General features: G+C 45.2%; 1 protein-coding gene across 1 annotated transcript in view; it reads left to right on the top strand.

The window, feature by feature from the left end:
• Window positions 1–13,564, top strand: part of CCDC63 (coiled-coil domain containing 63) — a 29,593-nt gene that overhangs the window by 11,611 nt on the left and 4,418 nt on the right. Inside the window, exons 5-8 of the mRNA XM_061140851.1 lie at window positions 689–870; window positions 2,042–2,262; window positions 6,669–6,743; window positions 10,881–11,073. Of these exons, the coding sequence (XP_060996834.1) occupies window positions 689–870; window positions 2,042–2,262; window positions 6,669–6,743; window positions 10,881–11,073 (671 nt within the window). The remainder of the gene's footprint in view (window positions 1–688; window positions 871–2,041; window positions 2,263–6,668; window positions 6,744–10,880; window positions 11,074–13,564) is intronic.

Genomic DNA, 13,564 nt, shown 5'->3' with positions numbered 1-13,564 from the left:
AAAAGGCATGCAGTTTACATGTGAAGAGTGCAGGTTTTGGAGCCAGAGAGATCTGGGTTTGAATCCTGGCTCCATCACCACTAATTTATTGTAGGACTTCTTTGGGTGGAAGTGAGGATTAAATAACATTAGTATAGGGAATTCCCTGGTGGCTAAGACACTCCCAGTGCAGGGAGCCAGGTTCAATCCCTGGTGAGGGAACTAGATCCCATATGCCAAGACTAACAGTTTGCTTGCTGCTGCTCAGAAGATCCTGCATGAAGATCGAAGATCCTGCATGTGGCAACTAAGACCTGGTGCAGCCAAAATAAATAAATATTAAAAAATATGAGTATATAAGGGAGTGGCTGAGGCATAGTATTATACTTGACAAGTGGTGATGATGATGGTAATCGTGATAATGGTGATGTTTGATGAGGCTGATGGTGGTGGTGATGGTGACGATGATGATAAGGATGGTGACAGAGAGGATGATAGAAAATCATTTCCTGAGGGTGGTCTAGGGTTGTGAGCTCCTGTCATTCAGGTGAGGAAGGTGGTTCCTCTACTCCCAGAAATCTCCATGATTAAAAGAAGGGGTGATCACTGACCAGGAATGAAGTCTGGCTGGACTGGTAGGGAGAAGGTGGGGGGAGAAGGAAGGAGCCTCTGGACACTCAGACTGTGTTGTGCTCCCCGCCCCACCCAGGCTGGAAGCCATGGCCCGAATGGCCGCCATGAAGGACCGCCAGCAGAAGGACATCTCTCAATACAACCTGGAGATCCGAGAGCTGGAGCGCGTCTACGACCACGAAACCAAGCTCAAGTCCTTCTTGCTCGTCAAGCTGAATGACCGTCTTGAATTCGAGGAGCAGTCCAAAAAGGAAGAAGGTATCTCTCTCCACTGAATACCTCTTTCTCTCAACTGAAGCTGCCCAAGTCTCCTCGTACCAAGGTTGCCAAATTTAGCAAATAAAAATACAAGACACCATTAAATTTCAATTGCAGATAAAGAATAAAATTTTAGTCCCATGCAATATTTGAAAGATACTTACACTAAAGAATTATTTGTGGTTTATCTCCAATTGAGACATATTTATACTTTTAAAAATACATTGTTTGTCTGAAATTCAAATTTAACTAGATGAGTTGGATTTTATCCGCCATCGCTAACCTACAGGATGGGTTCTCACCTTGTGGCTCTGCTTCCATTATTTAGAGGAGGAACTTGTTTTATTGGAGGTTGCCGCAGCCCTATCTATGTTTGGAAATTCTGAAGGAGGACTGACAGGACTCAGCATATCATTGCAAATATGGCTGTGATGCAGACACATGAGCAGGGAGAAAAGATGCATGGGGCGAGGTCCAGACGAAACCAGGCCCAGCTCCCCGGATCTTCTCCCAGTGGAGTCACACAGCTTATGCTTGATTCCTCCAGCCTCTAATTCTGACAACACATGTGAAGAGTCATCTACTTGGGGAGCTCATTAGAGACTTGATGCCCAAGATTCTTCCTGGGGGCTAGTCGTGTAAGGCCCTCTCTCCCCAGCACATCCCAAGATTCCAGCCTCTCAGCAGGAAGGCAGATGTCAGCATAGGCCACACTGTTCATACAGTCAGGGCACAGGAGCCGCTCTTAACCATTTGCGGACAATTTTATATCAGTGTAGGGAAATGTTCACCATTCAAGTTCCCAGATGAAGGTGAAGGGCCAGCCTTGCAAACAGACCTTTCTAAGCAGAGCAGTCTCAGGGCTGCTATGTTAACTGTCTCCTGAACATGTTGAAAGATTTGAGCTCTTCAGAGAGCCCCCTGTGTAGCTGCATTTGATTTTGTCAAATCTGTCCCTTTCTGTCCCTTTCTACCTTCTCATTTGCAACTGTATGGCTAGAAGTGTGTTTCTGAGAAGCTCCCATCTCTCACTTTCCCCCTCCCTGTCCTGGGAAAGTCTAGCCCCCTCCCTGGGGCACAGTGATAATGTTATGGAGCTCTTTCCTCTGCCAAGCTCTGCTCTGAATGGTTTCCCTTTCAGACTCACAGTTGCTGCTTTTTCCTTATCTAGTTCTCAAGGCAAAGAAGTTTGGGAAGAAGAGCAAGGGCGAGAGTTTTGAGAGCTACGAGATGGCTCACCTCCGGCTGCTGAAACTGACGAAGACTGGGAACCTGAATCAGCTCATCGAGGAGTTTCTGGCCAAGGAGGAGAAGAACTTTGCTCGGTTCACATATGTCACAGAGCTCAACAACGACATGGAGATGATGCACAAGAAGATCGAGAGAATCCAGGTCGGGGCACCTCTCCTTTCCCAGGCCAGGGGCCCATCTGTTCCCACAGTAGCCTTCCCCAAAGCAGGTTCCTCAGAACACTCTTTGAGCTGCTCTGCAGAAAAAGGACTTCAAGTCAAAAAAAGTTTGGGAAATACTATATTCCCCCAGTGTTCTCCCCTCTACATTTTAACCTTCTTGAAACTGGTAGTTATCTTTCAGTTGACACATACACTTAATAGGTTCATGTCCCCTCACCCCGGTAAGTGACATTTAATAAGCATGATATGTCTTATAATCCAGAGTTCAGTAAACTATAGCCACAGCCAAATATGGCCTTTGACCTATTTTTGCACAGCCCATGAGCTGAGAATGATTTTTACATTTTTAAAGGGTTGTAAGGGAAAAAAATATGCAAGACAGACCATATGTGGCTTGCAAAACCCAAAATATTGACTGTGTGGCCCTTTGCCTTAAAAGCTGGCTGACCCCTGTCAATAAGCAGCTTTGTAGAATTGAGGAAAGATGGTAAATTGATCTTGGAGAGAATTGATGTACGTGAGCATAGTAAAGGCTCTGATAAGTCCTGCAGTAAAAAAAACTACCTTTGTTGAACCTGTAATTTTCCAAACTTGACTCCCTGAGCTGCTGACTCCCCAGAACACACATAAACAGCTTTTGGGACTCTGTGCACAGAGAGAGTCTAAACTTAGCATGACACTCCAGTCCTTTCAGAATTTGGCTTCAATCTTCCCCTGCAGGCTCAGCTCTCATCACGACCCTCAAGGCACTCCCGTCAGCTGCCAGTCCCAGCTGTCCCCTGTGTCTCCCTTCTCTGAAACTTTCCTCATGCTGTTGCCCACCCCTCTCACTTTTCTTCTGATGCAATACCACTCATTAGTCCTGACAAATGTCACCTCCTCTGAGAACTCATTACTCTTCCCTCTGAGGTGCCTGTGCTGGGTGGGAACCTAGGGGAGCCCTTCCTTTTGCATTGTCACCATTTACTGAACGTGGGGCCACATGCAAGTAGATAGTAGCTAGAAGACGGGGGAAAACATTTTAATTTTTTCAAAATGAGTGATGAACTTAATTTTAATGAGGATTAGAAAGAACAGCTTGCAGAGCATTGCGATTCTATAGAGAGGATTCCTTAGGGTGGTAAGTAGTAGTAATGTATGTGCATGCTCAGTTGCTCAGTCATGTCCAGCTCTTTGCGATCCTGTGGATTGTAGCCCGCCAGGCTCCTCTGTCCATGGGATTTTTCAGGCAAAGGGATCTTCCTGATCAAGGAATTGAACCTGCCCCTCTTGAGTCTCCTGCATTGGCAGGTGGGTTCTTTACCACTGCACCACCTGGGAAGCCCAGGTAGTAATAATAACAGTAAGCAAATAATGATAAACAAACTACACAAAATTTGGTCAATTTAAAGAAAGCTACTAATAGATAATAATAGTACAGGTGACACGTGGAAACGGAGGTGGGCTGTCACAGGAAACAGATGGCATGCCCAAAATGGGTAAATAGAGGTGAGCTTTTAAAAAAGAGACTTTACAAAGGTCTAAATAAATTAAGGAGGGAATGTGCAGAATAGCATAGCTGAGCTCCAGAATGGGTGAGGTACGGGAGCAGCTTCTGGAACCAGGAGACAGGAATGTGGAGAAGGCTGTGTGTGTGTCTTTCCTGGTGGCAAGTGGCCAAACGAATGACCTGCCATGAGGGTGGGCAAGCACCCCCTATCTCGCTGTCCTTCCACTGTGCAGCTGGGGTCTCTCTTTGGCTGGGTGACCCAGAGAGCGAAGGGGAGAGGCGCTTGAATGGCCCTATGTTTCTCTTCTGGAGGCCAGTCTTTCAGAGGACAGGCCATTGTGTGTACCCTCTTCATCCCCAAAGCCCAGGACTGCCCTGCACACAGTGGGAAGCCCCGAGCAGTGGTTCTCCAACAGTAACTGACCTTGACCTTCCCAGTCACCTTGAGGGCACTCTCCTTTCTTCTTCAGCCACACAGCCTGTCTCTGTTGTGAAGACAAGTGTGTCTGAGGAAAGATGGCCAAACTCTCGCCTTCTCTGGGCCTCAGTTTCCCCACCAAGAATGACATATTTAGATTGGAGCAGTAGTTTCCAAGCTTTCGTTTAAAAGCTACCAAAATTTTTGTTTAAACTAGGGTATGGGGAAACATCAGTATATAAAACAGATGAAATGGAGTGGTTCTGGATGAAGGGGGTGGAGGTGAGATAAGTTATTGGAGGGGGTGTTTGAGACCTTATCTCTTTGCCCTCTTGTGGCAGCTCTGCCCAAAGTAGGGTTCAGATTTAAGTAAAAAACATTTGGGATTCTAACATCTGACTTCACTCTTACCTAGAGGGCTGGGGTCACAGGTCATAAACTGATGAATGCAGCCTTCATTGTTCTGTTATTTGGCCTCCTTCATACACAAATTTTAAAATTAGTGAGTTGCCAACATTTAAAAATCAGGATATTCCACATGAAAATGTGGATTTCTGCTTTCTCTAGGAAAATCAGACCTGACAACTCCAGTCCACATTCTCACAGGTAGCTGAGTGCACTGCCCCTATAAACTGGTCAGACCACACTCTCTCTCCTTTGCTGAGAGGAGCGGGGGTCTCATTTGCTCTGAGGAGACCAGGCCAGTCTCAAGCAAGAGGAACCCAGTTGGCCTCTGAGTGTGCCCCCTCCTGTTTAGGCGCTTCACCACTTCCCTCTGGTGGCCATCTTCAGTATCGCAGGGAAGGTTTTTGAAGGCCAAAGGACACTGGTAATGTGGCAGCGAACAAAATAGTTCTTGCTGTTTTAAAAACTTTTTTCCTCCAACAGTTTTGCCCAACATCATCTATGGTTTTCTCCTCTGGTATTTTAAGTAAATTTACATAATCTTTTAAAACTTTTTATTCCTATGTTCTTTGTAGTGGCTTCTGGGGCCCCTAGATGCTCCCTAGATGCTCTGTAGTAATAATACCACAAGATGCTTCTTAAAAAAGCAGATTCCTCAGGCCCTATCTCATACCTGCAAACCTAGATTCTCTGAAAATAAGCCTGGAATATGCATTTAAATTGTGTCTTAATTTGAGACCCTTTCCCCCCATGATATAAATGTACCATTATTTACTTAACCAATCACCAACCAGTAGACATTCAGGTTGTTCCTAATGGAGATAATGAATAATAACTCAAGGGATAGCCTTGATTGGCCACCTTGGCCCACGTGTCCTACTATTTCCTTGGGACAGATTCCTGGAAATGGTATTGCCCCATCAAAAAGTGCATGCCTTTTACATTTGGACACACTGTTCTAGCCCTGGAGTTCTCAGATCTGGCCCCTGGGCCACCACTGTGGCAGCATCTCCTAGGAACTTGTGAGAAATGTGCATTCTAGGGCCTCACCCAGGCTTCCCAGGTAGCTCAGCTGGTAAAGAGTCCACCTGCAATGCAGGAGATCTCAGTTCGATTCCTGGGTCAGGAAGTTCCCCTGAAGAAGGGACAGACCATCCACTCCATATTCCTGGGCTTCCCTGGTCGCTCAGACAGTAAAGAATCCACCTGCAATGTGGGAGACCTGGGTTCAATCCCTGGGTTGGGAAGATCTGCTGTAGGAGGAAATGGCAACCCACTTCAGTATTCTTGCCTGGAGGATCCCCATGGACAGAGGAGTCTGGCAGGCTGTAGTCCATGGGGTTGCAATGAGTCGGACATGACTGAGTGACTAGGCATAGCATAGCACAGGGCCTCATCCGGACATACTAAATCGGAAGCTCTGATGTGGAGCCCAGATGTCTGTGTTTTCACAAACCCCTAGGTGATTCTGATTCATGGTAGAGTTGTAGAACCCCTGCTCTGGAGCTGTCTGTCCATTACTGTAGCCACCAGCCACTTGGGAGAGTTTCATTTAAATCAATTTAAATTAAATCTGAAAATGAGTTCCTCGTTGGTCCTAGCCGCATTGCAAGAGTTCTGTGCCTATGTGTGGCTAATGGCTGCGGTACTGGACAGTGCAGATAGAACATGGCCACCATTGCAGCAAATCCTATTGATTATAGACAATTCTCCAGAAAGGATGAACCACCCACCCACTCATGCCCTCATCCTCCTTTTAATTTAAAAAGCATCAGAAAACTTCTATGGACCTAAGAGGGGTCCAGGGGTTCTGGGGTTTCTTGAAATGGATAATTTAAATCCTCACTAGGGAGGGAATATATATATATATACTTATAGCTGATTCACATTGTATACAGCAGAAACAAACACAAAATTGTAAAGCAATTATCCTCCAATTAAAAATAAATTGTATTCTAGATATTTTTAAAAGATGAAATAAGTCCTCATCAACTCTTCAAGGCACTGGCTTATTTTGAGGTGTGCTAGGAAGGGGGACACTGCTTTTCCTTATGGTCGGTTCTCTCCTGAGCAGAATGAGATCTTGCACTTGCGATCCCAGCAGAAATCATCCCATGATGATAGCCACTCCATCCTGAGAGAGCTGGAGGTAAGACCAGCCTGGGGAGGGGGGGACATGGGAGTCTCTGTTGTCTGTCTGATGGCCTGTCAGTTGAGTAAGATGCCTGTCCTATGACTACTGGCCTGAGTCATGTCTTGACATGTTCTGACCCCTTGTCACAGGCAGCCTCTGCTACAGACATTGCTGCAAAATTTTGTTCCTAAAAAGGACAAAGGCTTTCTTTTTCCATTTTAAAGACTCTCCCACTTCAGGAAGCCTATCCCAGGCCCTTGTGCCTGTAATTTCATCCCTGACTGGTGAGTTCCAAACAGATCTCTGCCTCTGTCTTTACTTCTCTCTCTCCCTTGTCCTAGCTGTGGCCTGTTCTCAATCAATAATAGTAATTACGAATATTTCCTGAACAATTACTATGCACAAGACACGGGGCTAAGAGCTTGGCTCGCACTATCTCATTTAATCCTCACAGCAACACTATGAAGTAGGTGGTATGATCCACTATACAGAAGAAGAAACTGAGGTTCAGAGAAGCAATCCCCATCATCATGGAGTTGTGATAATGTATGAGCTTTGCATTGCATTCAGCTGCTAATAATAGGGACCCAAAATAACAGTGGTCTATGCAATAGAAGTTTATTTACTTTGTTAAAATGTAAATCTGGAGATTAGCACTTTAGGGCTGGTCATGATGTTATCAGTAAATCAGGCTTCTCCTCCCAGTTTTGCCATCTTTAGTGTGTGGCTTACATTCCCAACGATGCCTCATGCTTGTATTGTGGTCCAGCCATCGCATATACATTCCAAGCAGAAAGAAAGTAGGGAAGGAAAAAAAGGCCTTGCTAATTGGATTAGTCAGCTTAAAAGTTCTTTCCTTGAATTCTCAGTCAATAGCATCTGTATCTGTGTCTTACTGGCCACTCCTATTTCAAAGGATGGTTGGAAATACAACTTTTAGTTGGCACATTGCTACACTAAAATAATAACCATTTTGTTATTAAGGTATAAGGGGAGAATGGATAGCAAATGTCTGAGAAAGATATGAACTACAGAGTTTGATTGCAAAGCCCTGTTCTAATCCAGTAGTTCCTGTCCCAGGAACCATGCTCATGGGTCATTTCCCTTCATTTTTCAGTAGCTGATTTCTGTTCTTGGCATTGCAGGTGGTAGACAGGGATGGCTCTGCCATTCTCTAATGCACCACTGGAGGGCAGCAAAGCACCTCTCAGGCTCAGCAACCTCTCCCAGGATTCGGGAATGGGGAAAGTAGACTTGCAGGCAAGGCCCAAGTTCAAGGAGATCCCCCCTCAAGTTGGACAGTGCTTGGCATCCCACATCCTTGACTCTTGGCCACCCAGTGTCCACATGCTTCCTTGGGGTTGGGACTGTTGCTGCTCTGCATCTTGGGGTTTTGAAGGCCTAATGGAGGATACAGCTTGGGGAGGCTGACCAGGCAACCCCAAGCATGGCCCCACCTCTGTCTGAAGTCCTCCAGTAACTCTTTGCTCCTTGTGTTTTCCTGGAGCCTCTTTTCAAATGCAGATACTCTTAGCAAGATAATTTGTCTTAATAGCAATGGGCTCACCTAGAACCCACTTTTCTTACCCCCTACTAAAAATCACGCCCATCTCCTTTAGTCTTGGAACCTTTCTATTTACCTTCCATTTGTTGTCTCCTCTGAGGGAAGTGGTGGAATCAGTCCTTTCACAGGAGGTTTAGCATAGAAATTAAGCATCCAGGTCCTGGGAACAAAGGCTTGGGTATGATTCCCAGAAGAGTTACTTCCTGATGTTAGTACTTTGAGAAAGTTGATTTAACCTCTCTGAACCTCAGTTTCACCTGTGAAATGGGAATAATAATTGCACTCACTTTGTAGGGCTGTGAAGATTGAATAAAATCCTGCCTGTACACGCTTGGCATACTGCAGGGCAGAGAGCTATAAACATAACTATCTAAATTATTGTTGTTTATCCTGTAAGTCAATAAAACCTCAAGTCACCATCATCGTGTTACTAATTAATTGCTTAAATAAAGAGCCCAAGTCAGATTCTTAGACAACTCAACACAGATGAGGTAAGCACAAGTTTACTTTTCTTCTCTGACTTCAGTATTCCTCATCTGAAAACTGGGACAATCGTGAGGATTAGTTAAGAAGATGTGTGTCAAGTGCTTGTAACATTTTATATGCTGGACATGTGTTATCAGGCTTTCCAGGTGACACAGTGGTTAAGAATCTGCCTGCCAATGCAGGAGTCACAAAAGACAAGGGTTTGATGCCTGGGTCGGGAAGATCCCCTGAGGAGGAAATGGCAACCTACTCCAGTATTCTTGCCTGGAAAATTCCATAGACAGAGGAGCCTGGTGGGCTACAATCTAGGGGATCACAGAGAGTCAGACATGACTGAGCATGCACACACATACATGTGTTATCAACATCACATCAGGCTATTAAAAAGCATTTTTAACCATGTGATCTTTTACTGCACCTTTAGAATGAGAGGAGGGGCTCTGGCTGACATATGAGAAAATTCAGCCCTGGGAACTGAATATTCCAGTGACTGGGACAGAGGAAGCTGCCTGGTATGGTGGTTGAGAGACAGTTCAAATCATGGCTTCCCTCTCCCTTGCCTCAGAACCTCAGTTCCCTCACCTGGAAATGGGCGAGTGAATAGGGCCCTCTGGGATCCTTATTTGGAACGGTCCATATGGAGCTGGTAGGGACAAGGCTGATCCTTCCAGGGCCCAGTTCACCTTTGCAAGCTGAGTGCCAGGGAGAGAGGTGGGAAACCATCAAAGCATTTATCCTAGAGCAGCGATTCTCAGTCTGGGCTGCAAGTCAGAATCACCTTGGAGGCTTTAAAGTTTCCAGTGCCGAGGCTGCACTACAGACCAAGATGTCTGAATGTCTGAGGCTGGGGTCTGGGTAGCCAATGTTTTAATGCTCCCAGGTAATACCAATGTGAAACTGAAATTGTGATCCAGTGGACTCACAGAGGTTCTCAAACTTTACCATGTATCAGACCATCTGGAAGTTCATTAAACACAGATGCTGAGCCTACACCTAGAGCCTCTGATTCAGTTGGTCTTGACTGGAGCCTGGGAACTTGCATTTCTGACAAGTTCCCTGATGGAGCTGATGCTGCTTGTCCTGGGATGCCACTTTGAGAACCACTGGTCTCTAGTAATATGATTTAAACTGAATGATGAAATCGGTTTGTTGGATTGCCACCAGCATTTAAAGATAACAAGATGGAATAGAACAGAACAGAATGGAAAATGTTAGAACACACAATAAGAATATTGATTTGTGAAACTTTAATTTCATTTGATTAGATAAATGTTTATAAATACACACGTGTAAAATTGGAGGCAAAAGGAGAAGGCAGCAGAGGATGAGATAGTTGGATGGCATCACCGACTCAATGCACATGAACTTGAGCAAACTCTGGGAGGCGGTGGAGGACAGGGAAGCCTGATATGCTCCAGTCCATGGGGTCACAAAGAGTTGGACACAACTTAGCGACTGAACAACAGTGTGTGAATGTATTGGACCGCAATGTAAAATATATTTCTTCCCATGGGCCTTAATTTTTTAAAAAGAGTCAAGAGATTTTTAAAAATGCTGCAATCCAGTAGACATGCAGACACACATACACATATGTAAGTGAAACAAATCTTTACATTAGACAGTATCTATCCTCACTACTTCCAGTGCATACTAGTATTTTCTCCTCTCTTCCTTTATTTTCTGATTTATTTTATTTCACTTAAAAAATGTGGATTGAGGCCCATTAAATTGTTCTTGCAACCCCTTGTGTGAAAAGTGTTAGTCGCTCAGTTCAGTTCAGTTCAGTCTCTCAGTCGTGTCTGACTCTTTGCAACCCCATGGACTGTAGCCTGCCAGGCTCCTCTGTCCATGAAATTTTCCATGTAAGAATACTGGAGTGGGTTGCCATTCCCTTCTCCAGGGGATCTTCCCGACTCAGGGGTCGAACCTGGGTCTCCTGCACCGCAGGTGGATTCTTTACTGGGTGAGCCACCAGGAAAGCCCCTTAGAGGTTTGCAAACCTGCAATTGGAGACCCTGGTTTCAGACTCTCACATGTGAGGGCTGAGCCCAGCCAGAGTGGCCACCTGGCTGACCTGGATGGGAACTGGGGGTCTGCCATAGGAGAAACTGAAGAAGACCACGAAGGAGGCAGACATGTACGAGAACAACTACAGGGAGATCAGCAAGACCTTGGAGTATCTCAAGACCTCAGTGGAGAATCTGTTTAAGAAGATAAATTGTGATGCCACCAAGATCCTGGTGCAGTTAGGGGAGACGGGGAAAATCACGGATACCAACTTCCCGCAGTACTTTGGTGAGTCAAGCCCACTAGACTCTTAGCAACCATTTCCAGAGATTTCTGTGAGCAGGCACCAGGACTTGCTCTTTTGGAGGTAGTGAGCCTGGTGGTGAAGCCTGTTGGCACTAAAGCCAACCTGCTTGAGTTCAAACCGTGGTTCTACTCTTACTAGCTGTGTGACTTTTGGCAACTGTTTTTTTTTTTAAACATGGATTTTTAAGTCTGTGTGTTTCATATTTCTTTATTGGCTGTATTGGGTCTTAGTTATGGCAATTGGGATCTTTGTTGTAGTGCTTAGTTGCCCCGTGGCATGTGGGATCCTAGTTCCCCGAACAGGCATCAAACCTGCGTCCCCTGTATTGGAAAGCAGATGCTTAACTACTGGACCATCAGGGAATTTTCTGGGCAATCTTCTGAACCTCTCTGTGCCTCAGTTTTTTCATCTAAAAAATGTTGGGAAGGTTAAATAAATAAGTAGTTCTTAAAGAAGTAGTTACAGGATCATGTGAATAGATACAGAAGGAAATATTTGACAAAATTCAATATCCATTCATAATAAAAAAAACCTCTCAACAAACTAGAACTAGAAGGAAACTTCCTTACCTGATAAAAGGCATCTCCAGAAATACCTGCAGCTAACCTCATAGTTAATGATGAAAAAAAGCAATATTTTTCTTCCAAGATCAGGAACAAGGCAAGGATGTCTGCTCTCACAACTCCTATTCAATATTATGTTGGTGGTTCTCGATAATGCAGTAAGGCAATAAAAGGAAATGAAAAGCATTCAGATTGGGAAGAAAGAAAGAAAGTGCTCAGAGCAGTGCCTGGCATGTAGCAAATGCCTATTAACTGTAATACACATTTCTAGGCCTTGAGCTCAGGAGAGAGAGGGAGATGTACCCGCAGAGATCATGCCAGTTTAGAATGAATGACTTCCACTGCTTTTAGAATAGAATCGAAGGTTCTTAATACCATCTGTGCTTGGGAGGTTCCCAAGACGCCTCTCTCCCGTCAGTTTCAGGGATTCACTAGGAGGGCTCCTGGATTCAGCATATCGTTATATTCTCATGGCTATGATTTATTATAGCCACAAGGTACAAAGCAAAATCAGTAAAGGAAAAAGGAGCTTGGAGGAAAGCATGGAGGAAATCAAGAGCAAGCTTCCAAGGGTCGTCTCCCAGGACGTGCTTAATCTCCCCCAGCTATGAGTTGTGACAACACAAGTGAAATGGTGTCAACCAGAAAAGCTCATTGGATACTCATCGCTTAGGGTTAGGATGGGGGCTGATCATACAGACACCTCCAGCCTGGCACATATCCCAGTTCCAGACCCCAGAAAGAATAGCAAGTATTTATAGCATAAGCTACATTTTTTAATACACAGATTAAGCATACTGGCATCGCTGACCCAGGGGACATGAGTTTGAGCAGACTCTGGGAGATAGTGAAGGACGGGGAAGCCTAGTGTGATTCAGTCCATGGGGTCGCAAAGAGTTGGACATGACTGAGTGACTGAACAACAAAGGCATGATGAGCCTCTCTTAACAGTTAATGGTGGGGGGGACCTTCCTGAAATCCAAGTTCCCTGATACTGTCCAAGGACCAAACTGCTAAGCAACCTTTTCCAAGGAGAGCAGTCAAACTTTGCCATATTAACTCTTTCTTACCTGCAGCCTATCAACTTCTTTATAGCCTGGCCCCTGCTTACATTTTTTTAAAATTCATCTACTTATTATTTATTTTTGGTTGCCCTGGGTCTTCATTGCTGTGTGCAGGCTTCCTCTTGCGGTGAGCAGGGAGCTACTCTTAGCTGCAGTACACGGGCTTCTCATTGCAATGGCTTCTCTTGTTGTGGGGCACAGGCTCTAGGGTGTTCAGACCCAGTAGTTGTGGTGCACAGGCTGAGTTGCCTCAAGCGTGCAGGATCTTCCCGGACTAGGGATCGAACTGGTGTCTGCTGCATTGGCAGGTGGGTTCTTAACCAGTGGACCACCAGGGAAGTCCCCTTGCTTACACTTTTTCTGTTCTCCTCTTTGTATTTCCAAATCTCTCCCCCAACAAATTCTACCTCAGGGCCTTTGCATGGGGTGTTCCTAGGATACTCATCCCGTACCCAGTTCCTCATTCTTAGATCTCAGTTTAAATATCCTCTCTCCAGCAAGTCCCCCTCCGCTGCTCCATCTGAGGCTGGTCCTGCTGTATCCACTATTATTCACTCTCATCAGTTCAGTTCAGTCACTCAGTTGTGTCTGACTCTTCGTGACCCCATGGACTGCAGCACACCAGGCTTCCTTGTCCATCACCAACTCCCAGAGTTTATTCAAACTCATGTCCATTGAGTCGGTGATGCCATCCAACTATCTCATCCTTTGTCGTCCCCTTCTCCTCCTGCCTTCAATCTTTCCCAGCATCAGGGACTTTTCAAATGAGTCACCTCTTCCCATCAAGTGGCCAAAGTATTGGAGTTTCAGCTTTAGCATCAGTCCTTCTAATGAATATTCAGTAC

The sequence above is a fragment of the Dama dama genome, chromosome 5 (genome assembly GCF_033118175.1).
Source record: "Dama dama isolate Ldn47 chromosome 5, ASM3311817v1, whole genome shotgun sequence".
Taxonomy (NCBI): domain Eukaryota; kingdom Metazoa; phylum Chordata; class Mammalia; order Artiodactyla; family Cervidae; genus Dama; species Dama dama.
The sequence above is the reverse complement of the archived record's forward strand: the minus strand, read 5'-3'. Positions and strand labels throughout refer to the sequence as shown.